The following is a 20,819-nucleotide window of genomic DNA, read 5'->3' as shown; positions in this document are numbered from 1 at the left end:
GACTGTGTAAATGATGAACAGAATGCTATTAAGTATTTTTTTTAAACCGTTAGTAGATATGACGTCAAAGGTAGCGCATATGAAGAGAAGGGGTAAATAAATCAATAAGGAGAGAACTAATAAAGGAGAAATGTAGAGTGATATGTGAGTTAAATAAATTATCAAAGGCTAGAAAATAGATATCTCTATTGGACGTAGAGTAAAAGAAGAACTAAATACTCAAACTATATAGATTGGTACAAATCACCTATATCAGCTAATGGTGTGTTGCTGCCAATGTTTACATCGGTAAGAACGCTCTATATACGTGTTTACAAGTGGATTCCTAGAGAAGAGAATGTGGAGCAGTTCAGAATTACAAATGTTACAAAATTTTTTACCTTTGTCGTAAGGAAAGAGGTTGACAGGATGAACCAATCTAAGATAAATTTCTTATTATCTTTAAGATTCCAAATCAATTTACTAAGTCCTGTGCTATTGCGTTTACTACTATCTCTAAATGTAGAATGATGATTGGAAATTCTTTTAGATAACTGAGAAGAAGTTCTGATATAAAAATGGACTTCGGTACCGAAGTAATTTTACACTGATATATAGAATTCTTAATCTTAGAATTATTAGACATAAATCTAATTCTGTTGGGGTTGACCTCAGAGATCAAAACTTTGTTGTTATTATTATTAGGGGAAAGGTTGGTATTAACTAAATTAATGTTGGAACTCTCAGTAAATGAATTTTTATTTAACAGGTGTATATTATGAGTAGATATAATTTGCGAAAGATTTTTTGTGTTGGAAAATGCTACTCTGAGTCTATGAGAATTTATAATCGAATAATATCTAGTATTTTTTGGAAAGTTCTTACTAACCGCTTCATGGAACTGTAAAGGAAGATGAGATTTAATTTGCCTTCTATACGGAATAACAAACCAAATAGTTTTGCTAACACCAGTCAAATTGTAAGCCCATTTGTCATTCTAAATGGAATACGATGTTCTTTAGAATGACAAATGGGCTTAAATAACGGTTATCTCCCTTACGCTGTAAAAAGCCTAACTATGTTTTGTGTTATTATCTATATCAAAATTAAAATCACTCTTCTTATTACAATTAGATTTCATGTCTCGATTAATAGATGTAGAATGAGATTGAACAGGATTAATATATATATATATATATATATATATATACACTTTCAGCTTTATATCTGTTATTATTGGAGCAACAGGATGCGTACCAACTCGTCTGAAGCGAAGTATGGCTGAGCTTGGATTCTTGGTGAGAGAAAAAGTTCTTAATTCATACACCACAAATAATTGCGATATCTGGGACTGTAAAAATCTGCAAGACCATCCGAAGATGAACAAAACAAGATGCTTTCCTTTACAACCTTGCTACCAAGTAGGTGGCCGGTCAAAATTAATTTTAAATTAAAAAGAAGAGAAGAACGAACACACACACACGGGTAAAAGACCCCCTTCGGCCATGAATAACCATGGGATTGTACCTAGAAAGTTAACCTCGGAGACAAGTTCGAGCAAAGTTGTTTGCAGAAGACCGCCAGTCGCCCATGCATACCAGTCTACGCTCTCCATGCCATCGATGTTGTCCAAGGGAAAGGCAAAGGCCGATATAGCTTGGCACCAATGACATCGCCACTCATTTCTACAGCCGAATGAACTGGAGCAACATAAAATAAAGTGTCTTGCTTAAAAACACAACACAGCCCAATCCGGAAATCAGACTCACTACCTCACGATTGTGAGTCCAACGCTCTAACCACTGAGCAATGCGCCTTCTAACATACATACATACCAATCTACTTCATGTATATGTACCCACAATGTACACTACTGAACTTACCGAGCATCCAACCCAAGAAATAGTTGTAAAGAATTACCAGTATTCTCCACTGTCGTATTGACTGTGGACTCTCTGGATACTACGAAGAATTATTCGGATTTTCCTCTCTTTTATCTGTGATATTAAACTAGGAACTTTCAGGATATAAACCTATCTATGGAAAATTGCTATGAATTCTAGCTTTCCTTATTGTCCTGATTTTTTGGTTAATTACATATTTTTATACTCAGTTCTGTACAACCATTTAAAAAATATTTGGGAGCCATTAACAACCACCTATCCATATTTTACTTCATCATACTATATATATATATATATATGTGTGTGTGTGTGTGTGTCTGTATAAAGGAGTTGGGAGACTCAGACGTAATCAATTCTTTGCATCTTCACGCTCTCTTCGAGGTGATTTCTTATTGATTCATTCTTTCAAGAGACAATCCCACATTAGACAAGTTACTAAGTTGTAAGGGGGATAACTCGTGTAGCACTCAATTCCCTACTCTTATCACATTGGTTTAGAAAATAAAGATTGAACCCGAAGAAATTAGAACTTTATTTTAAGGTTATGTAGAGGAAATCTAGTGGATTGAAGGAAATTGTAGAATGCCGGATAGTATTTCAGTTACGCTTGGGTTACACTCTGAGTCTGAATCCTGCTGAGGTTGATTTTATTTCCGAGGAAGCCGATATATTAAATATTGATCAAATAAAATCGCCTGTTCATAAACTTTCATCGTATGGCTTTGGGCCCGTTAGAATAAATTATAAGGTTGTGGAGTTTACGAATTATTATAGATGTCGAGAATGTTAAATTCCATCAAATGAATTGGGGTTTTTTTTTTTTTGTTTTTCATTATAATAAGAGGATAACATTTAATTATGACATGCATACAATTAACCTTCCTGCGATGGGCACTAAATTGAAATCTGGCTTAGAGTAAAAATTGGACGATTCTTTTATTATTTGAATTAGCCAAAAGTGGCTGCAGCCTTCGCAGGTTTATTGAGACCGGTAAGATTGATACAGGTGACACTCAAAGAGAAAAACGTGATTGAAAAATAACAACAACAAAAAAGAAGAAAAAAGAGCAATTTACTCGGCCATTCAGAACTAATGAAATAGATTTCTGTAAGTTGACGTACTTTTTTCTGTCTAACACTACAGTGGCTGGCAACCTCTGGATTCCAGATCGGATCCGGCCCGGACTTCTCAAACAAAATTTGATCTCTACCTACTCTGCACTGTCTAAAACAATGCTGGTGTGTACTCTACAGTTGGCTGTAGTATACTTCGGCCGTGATTGATGAGCCAGGTTTAATGAAATCATAATGGATCACACCTGCACCAAACACACACCAACAGCTTCTTTTGATGAATTTTGCTTCTTGGACTGTGTTTTGGTGGTTCGTCTTTGTCCACCCATTGTGCTGAACGTTTACGGTTGTTGTATTGGATCCATTTCTCATCACATGTTAGAATTTGATTCAAAGAATGATTCATTTTTGTGACGAGCAAGTAGCATAATGCAGGCTTTCAAACGTTGCTGTTTCTGATTTTCATTGAGTTCATGTGGAACCCACTTTTCCAACTTTTTCACTTTACCGATTCGAACTAAGTGAGCCAATATTGTTTGTTTGCTAACACCAAACAACAACGATAATTCACGGACACTTTGAAATGGATCCAACTCGATGGTGGCTTTCAGTTCGTCATTATCCACCTTTGTTTCTAGTCGACCGCGTTGCTCATTTGTAAGGTCAAAGTTGCCAGAACGTGTAATAACATTAGAATGAAATACTCCATTAATATTCCGAGCTGTCTGTGATGCTGTATTTCCAAAAAAAGAACTCATAATTCAAAACTGTACGAATTTCTGACTTATCCTTCTCTAAACAAAAACAGCAAAAAACGATTTATAAATACTTTATAAAGCGCAAAATGAGTTGGAATAAAGAAATAGATGTGTCAGCTTTCTAACAAAGAATATTATCAAAATATAATAACGGCGCAAAACGAGAAGCTGTCAAAGTTTACCATATACCTTACTACAAATTTCATACTTGATAACCTAATACATTCAAATGAAACGGTTCATGCGAAGTATTGTCAGTTGGAAAACTGACATTGCGCAAAAATTTGCAGAAAAAGAGTCTAACATTGAAACACTTGTAAAGGAGAGTTGCTCTTACATGATAATACAAGACCACATATTGCTCAATTCACTCAGGAAAAGATTATGGCACTAAATATAGAAGTGTTGCCTCATCTTCCTTACTTCCTTCAACTTCCTCCAACACGGCAATGATCAATTAAGATCATTGCAACATTATTTAGAAGGAAAATAGCTTATTATTTGTGAAATTCAAAAATTATTGAGTGTTTCTTTGCTCCAGAACCTGAAGAATTTTGCATCTGAGGGACGAACAATTAGCCAGATAGATGGAATTATGTTATCGTGAGGGGAACATTATCTGGTTAGATATATCAAGATCAAAGAAACATTTGTTTCTTTCCCATCTTGAAATGCGACAGACTTTACTTCTAACCTAATTTTATCAACCTTTTGAGAATTTCCCTTTTAATTCCATATATATTCATTGTCAGGTAATTCTGAGTAAACATCTCTCTCTCTCTTTCCTTCGTAGCAGATAATTAGTTTCTGCTGGTTACCTTATTTATTTTATTTTATGTAGTTCTATATCATTTAAAGTTATAGGACTATTACCAAAGAGTAGGGACAGTTTAAATACAAACGAGAAAGTGAATTATGATTTAGAGGTCTTTTAACAAGACTCAGAAACCCTTCTGTTACGATCTTTGAAAAGACCGAAACTCTTATTTGACTCAACCGAATCATCAAAATACATCATCACAGCCACTTCAAAAAGATGAGGCTAAAATTTATTTGCATAATTAAAACATGATTTAATGTTTATTAACGTTTCATGCACATTCTCTTCTCCATTCTAGTCTAGTAATTGGGTTTTTCTTGAACCATATATAAATATTCAGCATTCTTTCGTTGGTACAAGGGGAAATCGATATTACTCTAGTATATGTCTGAAGGGTTGGAAAGCATTAAGACCGATACCCTGCCATTTCTGTCACTGCACAGTCAGAGATATGTAAAAGAACGGCCTAAATTTCATTTCAAATACAGAAGACTCAAGACATTTTTGTGGAGGTGGTGGAAGTGGTGTCATTTGCATTGAACCTAGTACTTAACTAGTATTTAACTGACTCTTAATATACTGATTCAGTAAAAATAAGTGGCAAGTCGAGTTTGAAAATGAATTTAAGAGGACTGAAGCTAAATAAAATGCTTTTAGTTCGGTGTTCTACAATTTTTGTCACAGCAAAGTCGGAAACATCTAAATATACTAAGAACGAAGAAAGGAATAATATATATATATAATCACTTATTTCACTTTCTCTGTTTCGAATAAACTTAGAATGTTATTTCTCGTCAGTAGACAAATACATTAGGCATAGTATAGTGTTAACAAGTAAATGAATAAATATAATAGACCATATGCGCAAAGGGATAAATATATCTAGAGAAAAATAACTTTACACACACACATATATCGACTACTTCGTTGTCATCACTTAATTCACTTGAAACATTTGCTAAATATTCAAAGTAGCTTTGTTATTTTCAATGTCTGAGTGTTTAATTATTTTACTTCAAATATTATTTTCCAAAGAAACAACAATCAGCTACCATGTGAAGGCAAAGCAAAACTAAAAGCTACAGGAAATCGTTGACAGCGATGAAATCTAGGCGCATGCGCAATGAAAACCTTCCTGTCAGGAGGGGCGATTGTCATTTAGTTTTTTTTACCTCAGTCTGCTGCAGTTTCTATTTAATGAAACCTTATTTTACTTTCTAATTAGTGTCGCTACACATCTAACTAACTTCATACTTCCTCACTCACATTAACAGTAATCTAAAATCCATACCCCAGTTGTCCGACAAATAGGCATCACACGCGGGGGGGTTTGTCAGTTTTTTTTTTTATTTTTGTTTCGGGAAGGAGAGCATTTTGCCTCTATCCTTCTACACCTTTCTTTTTGTTGTCAAATACCTTTCTTTTCCTTCAAGGGGGCTGTTTGTTCTAAGTAGGTTGCCCTTGTCTTTTGCCCCCGCCTTCGAAGATGAATAGTGTGTCGAAGAAGGAAACGTCCGCCAGTCCTGTCGAGGCGAACCTGGTTGACCCTCAAGCCGAGGTACGTAAACTGCAGGAACTGGTGAAGAGGCTTGAGCTACAGAACGAACTGCTTCGGAGTAAACAGAAGCTAAACAACGGTGATGTGGATACTAAGCTCAACCAGCACAATGGCTCGACGGGCCATAATAATAGCCACCAACACAACCACCAACAACATAATCACCACAACAACCATCACAGCCAACAACATCAGAACAACAGCTGCAGCAATAATAACAGTACCCATCAAACTGTAGAGGACGATGTGGACATTATAGATGTAAATAGTATCTCGTCCAAAGATGATGAATTCTCCTGGTAAGTGTCATTCCTGTTAAATAGTTCTGTGAATAAATACGTTCCCCAGAATTTCTGAGGATACACAAAACAAACGAAAGAACATTCCTTATAACACACACACACACATACACACTCTAGACCAACAGTTTCTGTAAAAATAAGACACCAAAACTAAATAAAGATTGCAAAGAGGACCATTTCAGTAGAGTTGATGGAAACTGTCAATGTATTTTATGATTTTTTTCGAGGTGAATGCTAAATGTAATTTTGTAGAAGATACACACTTTCTACTTAATACTATTGCGTATGCTAATAACAGAGTATACCGTTATTAGACGTATTTATATATACATACGTATATATAAATACTTGCGTGTTCACATGATCCATGCTAATGGTGAAGTGTGTGTCAGTGTGGTTTCACACACTCAAACATATGTATTGATGTTTAATCTTGATTAGTATTCCCTAAAAAAAAAAAATTTTAATTGCAACAAAAGGCATTCACAGCTTTCCAGCCTCTATAGAAACGATCGTAGTTGCGATCTTTCGTAGCTTTAGTGGCTTTCTTTTCATGAAACTGTTGCAATGGAGTATGTGTACGTGTGTCTGTGTATATGTGTATGTAATTTGTTCGTATGTGAGTGTGTGTGTGTGTATGTATATATATATATATATAGAGAGAGAGAGAGAGAGAGAGTTTACATCTCTCTATATGTGTGTAGATATGCAGATGGAGAAATGAGGGGCACTAACGAATCCATGACTTCGAGCCTACTATGTGGATGTGTTAAATTTAGGGAGATAACTACATGGACAGAACCTGTAAAATGTTTGATATGACAGGCTCTTATGGATAGCTAGTACGAAGTAGTTTTGCTGAGGTCATTTCCCGATTGTGTGTCATTGGTAGTGTATTTAGTCACCTGTGGTCACAATGTTTAGGTCCTGCCTGTGAGAAGAGTTACACGGAATTAACGAATGTCATTGCCAAGAAAGGATCACAAGTAATTCAAAAAGATGTATTTGATAAATGATAATAAATAACAACATTGATAATGCTGATGACAGTTTATTAGCCACAAGAGTCGAGAAAAAGATCGCGGACGATACAGTATAGTAGGGAATCTCTATGCGGTCATCCGGCCTGCTGGAAATAGCAGCCAACTCTCCTTCAACATACTCAACCGTCTGGAAATATAGCTGCATTAGAAACGATGGTCTGAGGTACACTGTAAAATCAAAAAAGATGAGATGATTACAACTGGTTTATCTTTTGATTACAGCTAGCCTGTGGCTAAACAAGTGGTGGGAGAAGTAGGCATGGCTAGTGACGTTCGGAATTTTAACAGTCAATGATTGGGTGTGAAGGAGAATGCATGCACTTATGTTTTTTTTTATGTATGAATTATAAAAATAGTCACATATTAAACTGAAGGATCTCTAAATATTCTTCTGTAGAGTTACATATTTGATTAATTTTTACAACGAAAAAGGTTAACGGTTACTTCAAAGAATCGGCAATGTAGCTTTCATCGGACTGTGTGTGTGTGTATTTGTCTGGTATAGAGCTGCGAAGACTATAGTTCAGTTGAGGACTCAACTCAATAATGTAGACTTTATTTGGATAGCAAGATGTCCAACGGAGAGGCTGTCCTCTTCACGGGATATGGTTGATTAACAAGGTTTCGTTACAATAATGTATTATAGAACATGTTTTTTTTCAAACCAACACTTAGGGTGATTGTAAACAGTTTGGGCTACCCAGTTTAACTTCCAATATTAGTAGGTTTATAAGCAATGTATTTGTAGATACACGAAAGATTCACAGCAGCTGATGAGAGCTTTAAAAAAAGTCGAAATGTACATTGAGCTGTTTTCCCTTTTTATGTTCGCACACATATTGTACATACAAAGTGTTTACAATCGTCATAAACCACAGTGTTCACCATTATATATATATATATATATTTATCTCTATCTATCTATCTATCTATCTATCTCTCTCTCTCTCTCTCTATCTATCTATCTATCTATCTATCTGTGTGTGTATATATGTATGTATATATATATATATATATATATATATATATATATATATATATATATCTATCTATAATCTGTATGTGTGCGCGCGCACAAATATGTTCCATGCATATCTGTATGTGTGTGACTGCTTCGATTTTTGAGTAGCGACTTTATGAGCACTTCATTAAGTTATGTGTCCTATATACATTAATGTCTATACAGGAATGTAAGAAGCATAGCAGATATAATTGAACGTGTGTGTGTGTGTACATACACACAAAGAAGTTTCGCTTTTCTGGTAGAAAGTAGTGGACGTTCTCTGAATCAAAAACCAATAATTAGATGCGCGGATTATCTGGATGCTCTTACGCCCTGTCCTCCCCCACCCCCACACGCCCATCAATGTATCAACAGCAGAAACAGAGGCTTTAAATGTGCAACTATATTGTCAACATGTTTATCTTTGTATCCCCAGACGCATCGCACTAACGCATACGTTACATGCACACACAAAACACACGTGTGCGTGTATGTATGGATGTAAATGTGTGTATATATGTCCGCATGGATGTGCTTGTATGTGCGCGCGTCTATGTATGTATATATATATATATATATATATATATATATATATATATATATATATATAGTTGAAATTTACAGAAAAACAAAAGACGAAGACAGGTGTACGAACAAGCAAGTGTATTAGTTTGACGCTCGGGAAAAATGAAAAAGCCCTTTACGTTTCAAGCCTACGCTCTTCAACAGAAAGGAATAAGAGAAAATAAAGAGAGAGAGAGAGAGAATGAAAAAAAAAAACTTGTAGATTTCAGCGGTCCAGCATTGCGAATATATATATATATATATATATTTATAAAATCTGTATGTGTGTGTGTATATAGGCGCAGGAGTGGCTGTGTGGTAAGTAGCTTGTTTACCAACCACATGGTTCTGGGTTCAATCCCACTGCGTGGCACCTTAAGCAAGCGTCTTCTACTATAGCCTCGGGCCGACCAAAGCCTTGTGAGTGGATTTGGTAAACGGAAACTGAAAGAAGTCCGTCGTATATATGTATATATATATGTGTGTGTCAGTGTTTGTCCCCCCAGCATCGCTTGATAACCGATGCTGGTGTGTTTACTTCCCCGTAACTTAGCGGTTTGGCAAAACAGACTGATAGAATAAGTACTAGGCTTACAAAGAATAAATCCTGGGGGGCGATTTGCTCGATTAAAGGCGGTGCTCCAAACAAGTAAAAGAGAGTATATATATATATATATATATATATGTGGAATGTTTGTACAGATATATATATATGTGTGTGTGTGCATGTGTGTTTATGTAGACGGACAAAATGATAACGGCATTTCTTCCAGCTCTTTATATTCTGAGTTCAAATTCTGCAAAAGCCAAGTTTACCGTCTATCCTTTCTGGATTGATAAAATAAAGTACCAGTCAGCTACTAGGGTCAACCTTGAAACCTGCAATGGACCAGTGTTCCGTTCACGGGAATTGTGATCTCAGCCACTTATGTCATAGAAACCGAGTAACCGGCTTTATGTGACCTAGGGGCTCAAGAATGTATGTATGTATATCTATATGTGTGTGTGTGTGTATATGTATATGTGTTTACACACACATACACACTGATCTTTGTAGCCAAACAGATGTCTTGATCTCTTTACAGTCTATGCTGGAGTCTGTTGAAAGCTGAATTTTGGCACAACATTTAGAGGGGTGTTGTCTAGTATGACAATAAGATCCTGTTTTGGGTGTTCAGGTACTGGCTGGTGCAATACCTCAATCTTTTTTGAGTTGATTGTAAGGTCAAAGGATTTGGCAACATTAGCAAAACAGTCAACCCATGTTTAGACGTCCTGTAAAGAGTTTGTCAAAGCACAGTTGTCTGCAAACAGAAACTCTCTCACTCCTCTCCACTGCTGGCAAAATACTTACCAGAGTCATGCTCAACAGGCCCATTCATCACTTGGTGGAGACAGTACACCCTGAATCACAATGCAGCTTTTGTGATTTGATTTAGCAAAACCCTTTCATATGGTTAACTGTGATGCTCTCTGGAAAGTTCTGTACAAATTTTGGGTATTCCCAATAGATGGTCAGTATTAAGATCATTCCACAATGATATGATAGCCTCCATGATGGAAAGTGGTTGAACTACCTGTAAAGTATAGAATCAAGCAGGGCTGTGTAATGACTCTTGTTTTGTTTGCAATCTGCTTCTCAGCCATGCTACAAGTTGTATTCAGAGATTTACAATCTACAATGCCTCTGAGCCAGAACCAAAGTCAGGGAACATGTATGCATATGTTTATATGTATGTATGCATATGTTTATGTGTATAAACAGGTCACTTGCGAGGTCTCTCATGAGTGCTACTGATAACATGGAATCCAGTACAACCTGTTGCAAGGTTGGGTCATCAGCAACTAAACTGGCACCCCTGTTAGGCTTCTTTGGTGAGGAGGGTTGCTAGAAACTCAGCAGGACTAAAAACAAGACCTGTCAAAAGGATGGATGAACCTAGTGTAGGTTCAGTGACTATCAACAATAGCAGGGGGCCCTCAGAAATTCTGGGCTGGAAAACCACTGGAAGTGAGGTGCCCCTTAGCTTTTGCCAGAGCATGTCTTGAGGAGAATATCACTCTCATATAAAACCAGATATGCAGGAAATGGTATTGAACATTTTGAGATTATGGCGCTCTCACATTCATGAACCTGCAACCCATATTGGTAGTGTATCTTGCCCTGGTTTGTCTCTGGATCATATCAGTTGAGTGGAGAGGGTCTGTTGAGGTGCTGTGCAAACCTTACTGCACCTAAAAGTTTAGGTTGTGCAACCACCAATGAGGTGTTTTTCCAACACCCAGTTATGTAGTAGGGCACCGTAGTGAGTGTGGAAGCCGAGGACGTGAACCAGGGTGAAGGTAGCTGCTGGTGCAATAACCTCATGCTTGGGCATTGCTGACATGTAGCATGGGCAGTGGTCAGTGATGGTCTTCCTTGGTCACTAGTGAAGGCAGCTGCTGGTGCAATAACCTCATGCAAGGGCAGTGGTCAGTGATGGTCTTCCTCGGTCACTAGTGGACAGTCGTCATCATGTATATTTGTATACATTTATCATTATGGATATGTAAGTCTATGTGTTTATATGTATCTCTCTCTATTTTATATTTATGCATATGTGTGTGTAAATACATGCTTGTTTACAACTATCATATGCTGTCAAAACAAGGAAGCACTAAAACATGTACATACTCATGCAAACATTATATATATATGTGTGTGTGTGTATATATATATATATATATATATATATATATATATATATATTATTGACCACCTATATTCATTGTATGTTTTGCTTGTTCAGTGGTACACTGCAGTATAATGCTTTGGGGACGACTCCTTCATAGCACTGGGTGTTAAACACCTGAAAGCTTGCCTCCAGTCCCATTCAAAGGTGATGGATATCGATATTTTGCTAATTTTTTGCTGTAGCCATTATTCTTGAACGAGATTGGAAGTGATTTGTCTCACCTGTCTATGACTTTCAGGTGTTTTAACACCTAGTGTTGTGAGGGAGTTGTCACAAAACTGCAGTGAACAGCCAAACACATACATTGGAGTAATTTTGGTTGATAACGTTTATAACACTAGCACTGCTTTTAATTCATAATATGTATATATATATATATATATATATATATATATATATATATATATATATGTATATATATATATATATATATATACATATATATATATATATATGTATATACATATACAGGGGTTGGACAAAATAATGGAAACATTTTAAAATTTCAAACAAATTTATTTTAATCTGGGTAGGATCACCTTTGGCAGTAATTACAGCTTGAATTCTACGAGTTATAGACTCATACAAAGTTGGAATTGTTTCCAAAGGAATTTTTGTCCATTCTTCAGCTAGAACAGTCTCCAGTTCTTGTAGTGATGATGGTGGAAGATATCGACTCCTTGTTTTTCTAAAATGCACCATAAATGTTCAATAATATTGAGATCTGGGGACTGTCGTGGCCAGATAAGATGTTCAACTTCACTAGAATGTTCCTCGTGCCATTCAGTAACAACTTTAGCTATGTGAATTGGTGCATTATCATCCTGAAAGATTGCGTTTCCCTTTGGAAACAGTTCCGCAACCATAGGATGAATTTGATCAGATAAAATGCTTAAGTAGTGTTGACTATTAATTCTGCCTTGAAGGGAAACCATTGGGTCGGTGGATTTCCAAGATATAGTGCCCCAGATTATCACAGACCCTCCTCCATGTTTAACATTTGGAAGAAGGCTGTCTGGATCAAATGCTTCTTTTGGCTGTCTCCACACCTATACTTGGCCCGTGGTCGGAAATAAGGTAAAGGATGACTTGTCTGAGAAAATAACATTCTTCCACTGCTCTAGGGACCAATTCTATCGGTTTTTACTCCACTCTAAATGCTTTGCAACGTTTGTTTTTGAAAGTAGTGGTTTTCTGATTGCAACCCTCCTGTGAAATCTGGCTTTGTGCAGCTCCCGACGAATAGTTTTTGTGGAAACTGGGTTCTCAAGGTGGTCATTAAGCTCTGCAGTAATTTTGGGAGCTGTACTTTTGTGATCCTTTCTAACAATTTGCGGAACAGTCTGATGGTCCCTATCAGAAAGTTTTGGTTTTCTTCCGGAGTTTTGTTTCGATGAGGAGGTTTTTTCCCTCTTTCAAAGGCTGTCATTACTTTCAAGACAGTACTTCTTGATACACCAAACATTTCATCTGTTTTTGTAACACTAGCGCCTGCCATACAAGGCACCAACAATTTGACCTCTTTGAAAGTCTGATAGATCTGTCATTTTAATGAATTTTAATTACTTTTTCTGATGATATCTGAAAAGAAACAGTAATCTTAGCAAAACATATTAAGCAATACTAATAGTAAATCAAAAAACATAAAAATAAACAAGCTTTTGATGGTTTTATAGATACTTCAAAATTATAATGCTTTGATGCTAGGTGTTTCCATTATTTTGTCCAACCCCTGTACATAAATATGTATGTATGTATGATGTCTGTATGTATATAAGTGGGCTTCTTTCAGATTCCATGTACCAAATTCACCCACAAAGTTATTTTACTAAATTCTTCATTTTTCAAAATTAATTGAAACAATGGCAGTGTCTATCATCTATCTGAATGATCATAGGTTTGCTTGGTCAATACCACCTTGGGGCTGAACAAAACAGCAAGATGTAGGATTATCTAGCAATGTTTTTGTTTCATCTTCCCCTCTCACACACTTCCATTGACTTCATTCTTGGCTACCATTATGAAATTCTTGAACTTTGGAAAGATTTTCAGATTGTTTATATAATGCATACACATTACTCATCACAAATACAAATTTATATGTAAAAATATATACAGACATACTATATAATCACAGACACAAATACATGTATATGTGTGCAAGTATGTGTATATATATGTGTATGTATATATGTGTGTGTGTGTCTATGTATGTATGTATATATATATATATATATATATATATATATATATATATATATATATATTTATATATATATACACACATACATAGGATGATTGACAGTGCTTGCCAAGTAGAAAATCTACAAATCTACACACACATGTCGTGATCACTCAAGCCTTTATCTCTCATGCCCCTTATTGCTCATTTCTCAGTTACAGTTTTCTTCTGTCTTACTGTACTATGCTACCAGTGTGACTTAAATGAACAGTTGATCATCTCTTTTCAACATAGTATTTCCAGTATAATTGAGGATGCTACCTATATGATCCTCTCATAAACACTCCACCTCACCTCTCTCACTTTTTTACATACATACACATACTTACACATGCACACACATACATACACATGCATGTACCAATATTATTCACTGCACCTATATGATCATCTCACAGACATTCCATCCCTTCTCTCATATCCTTAAAGCCCTTGCTCACCTTTTGTGAGACATTTGCTTAAGGGACATCACCACATATGCATATACTCCATACACTTTACCTATACTCCTTCTTAGGCTATTTGGTGTTGGCAATCCTCATCCACCTTCATCATTTATCCACTTCTTACTTATTCTTCACATCTCACCTCTACCCTCTCCAGAGCTTGTACCATGTAAAATATACCCAGTGTAATCAGTTAAGTGTGGAATCAACCCCACACTTAACAGATTGCATTGGGTATATTTCCTTTGGTCTTGTTGAAGACATGACAATCTCCTTGGAGCTGGTGCCATGATAAAAACTAGGTAAGGTGGCTGGTGTTAATAAAGGCAACCAGCCATAGAAACCAAACCAAAAGTAAAATTTACCAGTGAGATGTGGTACTCCAGTCCTCAGAATGTAGCAATGAGCTGTCCAACCCCTACACCTTACAGACATAGAAAGTAGATAACAAATAATCATGCAATGATGTTAATGATTTGTCTATGTGGCCAAACCGAGGCTGAAAAGCTCTCCCACTTCTCTGAAGTAAAAATCAAACTGTCTTTTTTCTTAAGAATGTTAATTGAATCGTGAAATTTGCTAATTTCTTAAAATTGTCTCTTCTTCTCATTCACAGTTGCTAGCAATGCTCACTAGGCTTTTATTTGCTTTCTCTGTCCAGGAGAGAAGTTTTAATGAATTAAGAATTTATCATATACAGTATCCAGTATATTCCCCATTGACTTCGTAATCCAAGTTCATGTCATTGGTCTCTTTGGAGTTACTGTCTCTTAGCTTCTTTCATTTTGTATATATATGTATGTATACATGCACATATATACACACATGCACACGAACATACATTATATTTCTTCCTATTACTCAAACTACCAATTTCCTACTCTTATGTTAATAAACTCTAGTATTGTTATTTATAAATACACACACACATGAATACGTATACACTCATCTACATGCACACACATATGTCTGAAACAGCAGTATTCTAGAAAACTCATGATAGTGTGCATCAACAAATGGTAAACACACTAATATAGCTACATATTTAACCACAAGAACATAATTAAGATGCATGTATACATACACACATACGCACACACAATTATCAATTTTACATAGGAACACTCATTAATTCTGCTTCCTGTTGAGACAGCAATAGCAACTATTACTACCATAACAACAACAACAGCAATACTCAAGTGTTTTAATCATTAACATTGAAGTAGGAAATTGATAGCAAGGTCTGCCGCTATTTGACTATTAATACAAAGAAACAGTTATATTTGTGTAGGAGCATAGCTGTGTGGCACCTTGGGCACATCTCTTCTACTATGGCCCTGGGTTGACCAAAGTCTTGTGAGTGGATTTGGTTGTGAAAAACTGTAATAAGTCTGGTGTGTGTGTGTATATATTTTATGTAAATTAAAATGACAAGGAAATAAAACATTGTCATGAATTTCATTAGCTTACAGCTGTTTCTGCTCTGAGATGCTATATATTCAGTTGAGCATTTGTGTATCGCTCTATTGCATCTTGAAGCAGAAGCAATTGTAATCTCATAAAGTTCATGACGTAATTTCTTGTTTCTTTGTCATTTTAATTTTCTTATTACTGCTCTATACTCAACTGATGCTTTGTTCTGAAGCATGTGTATATTGAATTCTGACATCAGGTTATTAGTATCTCTATGCCTACGGGAAATAATAATATATATGTATATGTGTGTGTATGTTTGTAACTACTAGTTTTGACATCACATGAATAGTTATGATTGTCACTATCATACAAGCAATATCATTCATTTTCAATAATCTGCAAAAAAAATGTCTGGCCATGGTGAAATATTACATTGCTTGGTAACAGGAAGGGCATCTGGCTACAGAAAATCTGCCTGAATAAACTTTATTCAACCCATGCAAGCATGAAATAAAATAGCTTTCATTATTAAGCTGGTGTTTGGAACATAAAATGACATATAAACTCTGATGGAAGGTTTTAATTTAAATCCCTTCAAGACAGTATATTTGTATCATAGAACCAGGGCAGTCTGAGGTGGGTTGATATAAAAAAAGTTAAGTGGTTAGAGATGGTTCTTGTATGAAGTTAAATTTGAAAACTTCAGCCAGGCTAGAAACTCCCTGAGGAATGATGTTGCCTAAAAAGTGAACTTCTCAGCAATTTCACTTTATAAAACACTACATCTCATATAAAATCTATATGAAGATTCACATGAATCGAGAGACTAAACATTGCTGTTGAAATACACTGTCTTTGTTACAATTAAATTTGAAAATCTTTTATTACGAAGCTCATGTTTGGAACATTAACATGAAATTTTGATGGAAGATTTTTTTAAAATCTAGAGCAATTTAAAATAGGAAGATGTATCAGAGAACCAGGAGCAGTCAGGCATTTTGGTATCAAAAGAGTTAATAGCTTTGTGTGTTATTAAATGCCTACAAAGGTTCTTGCTGTAACAGAATATAGTTATTTATAATTTTAATGGAAGCTATTATGCTGTGTACTGCCAGCAAATGCAAGTTTAAAAAAGGTAAACACAAAATCTTAATATCCAGTTAGACTATAAGAATGAGCTTGATAGGTAAGTTGTTGATCCCAAGCAGAGAACAAAGGAAAACTGTTAAATGTCTGTTTGAAGCAATGATCAAAGTATAGTGTGAATGGTCAATAAGTCTATTCACTACTCAGGCCTGAGGTCAGAGAACTTTTAAAAAAACGTCATCTGTAACAAAATACTTTGCCATCAAAATGTTTGTGAGTGATTACAGATTAGTTCAGTATTAAAGATTAATGGTCAGTTAAACTAAAAGCACAGCTGTTGTGTGTCCATGGTTGCTGGACTACCAGGGATGAGGTCAACCAAACAGTTTAGCCAAACACAAAAGCAGAATGAATAAACCAAAAAACTATCAATCCCATTTTGTTCTCGTGATAAGGCATGAAGAAAGGTTGCCAACCATAAAACACATTTTCAAAAGAAAGACCTCAGAAGTTAGATGAGGGGGCTTGTTTGACTTGCTAGAAATAGCAGCGAAATCTCCCCTAGTTACACTACCATCTTAACCTTTTTGATACCGTCCTAGGTTCTATGACACCAACTTCCTGTTTTAAAGTGATCTAAATTAAAATCTTCCATCAAGATTACATGCTCATTTGCTCCAAACACCAGCTTAATTATTACAAAGTTATTTTATTATATTCTCCTTAATTATAAAAATTGAAGCAAAGATAGTATATCTCAATGGAAATATAGTTACAAAAGAATTAAACCTGGAAAGAAACATTGAATCATTCTGTAATATAATCCTAGATATATTATGTCTGAATATTAGATTAAATTGTCACAGCTGTAACACTGTTGATCATATGCCAGCTCAATCTGGGTAGACCTGGTGCTAAACAATGACAACTGTAAACATTGTAAAGGTTTGCTGTGGGACCGAGCCTGAAACCATTTGGTTGGGAAACCAACTTCTTAACCACACAACCGTGCCTGTGCCTATTTATTATTTTCAAAGTTAATGGTGAAAAAGGCAAAAAGCAGTGTTTTTCAATGACAGTATGGTAACAAAAGGGTTGATACATGGAGTTGTTAAATGTGCTTCAGGTTCAACACAGTCACTTGCTAGATGAGTGCAAGTCCAAATACTCTGCATAAAAAAAAAAAAAAACTCTTTTAAGAGTTGGGCAATTAAATGACATGTAATAGAAAAGATAAAGTACAACACTTTGTTTTCGACTGATTTTGTTGTGAATGAAACTGCTACAGTTGTCTGATACTCCTTTGGTCTCTTGGGAGTTTATGTAATATTATATTTCTGGATAATATACCCTCCAGTAGTTAACTACTCAGTAGCTGTGTGATAATTCTAGGTCTGATCAGACAGACCTATACCAGCTGTTAAACTTATGCATCTATGTTTGATGGTAAATATATATATATATATATATATATATATATATATATATTTAAAAAAAAAAATTTTTTTTTGATATTTTCCAGATGTTAGATTGTTTCAATAGTTAATTCATTAATCTATTTAATGTCATGCTTGCTGTTAGTTGTAGCAGCAGGTCTCATAGAGGAGATGATGGAAACAATTTTTTTCTTTCATCAAATGTTCTTAGACTCAAGAAAGAAGTGATTCTCAGAGGAAAATCTTGTTTTAAAGTAAAAGATCTCTAGCCAAGTAAGTGATATTGAAGATAATCTACATAGCAATATAAATATCATACCTCCCTCACCCATAGTCATTACTTCTATAGATTGGATGGGTTTTGTAACACCATCTCCAGTTGTTCCATGACTTTTGTTGGTAGAACCATTAGCACGCTGGGAAAAATGCTTAGCAGCAGTTTCATCCTTCTTTACATTCTGAGTTCAAATTCCACCAAGGTTGACTTTGCTTTCCATCCTTTTGGGGTTGATAAATTAAGTACCAGTCGAGCACTGGGGTCAATGTAATTGACTTATCCCCTTCCTCCAAATTTCAGGCCTTATGCTTTTAGTAGAAAGAATTATTATTATTATTAATGGTAAAATCAGGGTGTTGAAGAGAATGTCTTGTGGTACTTCTTTCCACCCTATCATTTAGTTTCAAATCCCAACAAGGTTAATTGTCCCTTTCATACTTTCAGGGGCAATAAAATCCAGTACCAACCAAGTGCTGGGTCATCGGTATCAACTTAGAAACCCCCCCCTCAAAGTTGCTGACCTTGTGCCTAAATTTGAAATAATTATTATTGGACGTGGATTGGCAGTATCATTAGAGTGTTGGACAAAATGCCATGTGGTATTTGTTCTGACTTCTTACATTCTGAGTTCAAATCCGACTGAAGTCAACTTTGCCTTCCTCCTTCTAGGATCAATAAAGTAAAGTATCAGTCAAGTACTAGGTTAGATGCAATCGACTAGCCTCTTCTCCAAATTTCAGGCTTGGTGAACTAGCTGAATGAGGATTAATTCTATCATGACTAATATTCTCATTTTGCTTTGCATTTGCTTTTCCTGTAAGCGCATTTGGTTGAGTGTAGGAAAGATGGCTGTTTTGGTATGGATACTTTATATAAACATGAAGCACTTGTTGCTTGAATAATGAAGTACCTTTCCAGTTTAAGACATGTATCTATATCAGAAACAAACCAAGAAAGAGATGATGAGGTCAAATCTGAAACTGGAAAGAAGTCAATTCTGAGACTGTAATCACCTTGCAAATTGCATGGTACATTTTCTATCGAACACAAAGGGGAATTTTCAGATTTATAGATGATGTGTGCAATTGTTGTCAGCCAATTGCTTTCATTAGCTGTCATTTCTAATATTGACCAAATCACTCACTCATGAAATGGAGTTTCACAGAAAGAAACTTAACAGATGTAGCAAGGTCTGACCCCATGATGGTGATGTGCAAGTAGTCAAAATAATTCAATGTTTACAACCAGTGTGGTTGGTAATTATGTAATGTTCAACAGACTAAAAATATAGCAATGTCTGACCTAAATACTAAATGTTTTTAGCAGTGACTGAAACCAATTTGTGTTATTTTTATTGTTTAGTTTTTTTGTTTCATTTAAGAATGCTAATACCAATAACTATAAAAACCATAAGAATAACATTGTTGATTTCCATTTTTTATTAATAATATTAAAAAGCTAATTAAATATGCATTGAATTTTAAAATACCTCATGCACCCTCTCCAGCTGAAATTTATAAAGTTATTTATACATAGACCATTCTGTAGTAATACTGCTGTTGCTGGTGGTGATGTCCTTTCTATCAACAACAATAGTGGTGATGGTGAGAATAATCATTGCTGTGCTAATGAAGATATTAGTGACAATGCTGATGCATGTTGCCATGGGACTCAGTGTTGTTGACTGTAATATTAATATTGACAATGAAGGCGGTGGTGATGATCATCATTGAGTATGATAGATGGTGGCAGCATTGTTATTGATGTTAAATTTTTAAAACTAAGAAAGAAACAGGACTAGTTCCTATTGTTGCACAGCACTTACACAATGAAGCTGTGTGTGTGTGAGAGAGAGAGAGAGGGAGACTGGGGAGGTGGGGGTGGGGCAGGCATGAACTTAATAGGAAAGAAATATGAATGTGCTTAGAAATGTGACTGGAAACTTTTTAAAAAGCCATTATGATGCTGGTAGTGTACTGGAATGAATTATTAAAGGAATGTAGGTTCAGTTCCAACTGACTCGCACTATTTTGGGTTTCATTCTTTTTTTTTTATGTACATACTTAAACTGAATCGGGGTTGGATATACAACTGTATGTTAGTGAGGGTTGGATGTACAACTATGTGTCAGTGATGGTTGGTTATACAACTGTACATCAGTGAGGGTTCAATATGC

At 35.5% G+C, this 20,819-nt stretch overlaps 1 protein-coding gene across 4 annotated transcripts in view; it reads left to right on the top strand.

Annotated features, from left to right (window-relative positions):
• The first annotated feature begins 5,688 nt into the window (after positions 1-5,688).
• Positions 5,689-20,819, top strand: part of LOC106880912 (uncharacterized) — a 100,151-nt gene continuing 85,020 nt past the window's right edge. For all 4 annotated transcript variants that reach the window (XM_089355002.1, XM_014931078.3, XM_014931079.3 and 1 more), the window contains exon 1: positions 5,689-6,392. In XM_089355002.1, the coding sequence (XP_089211128.1) occupies positions 6,022-6,392 (371 nt within the window). In that variant the 5' untranslated portion in view covers positions 5,689-6,021. The remainder of the gene's footprint in view (positions 6,393-20,819) is intronic.

This window comes from Octopus bimaculoides, chromosome 7, assembly GCF_046866305.1.
Source record: "Octopus bimaculoides isolate indiv1 chromosome 7, ASM4686630v1, whole genome shotgun sequence".
NCBI classification, from domain to species: Eukaryota; Metazoa; Mollusca; class Cephalopoda; order Octopoda; family Octopodidae; genus Octopus; species Octopus bimaculoides.
This window is presented reverse-complemented; position numbering and strand designations above follow the sequence as displayed.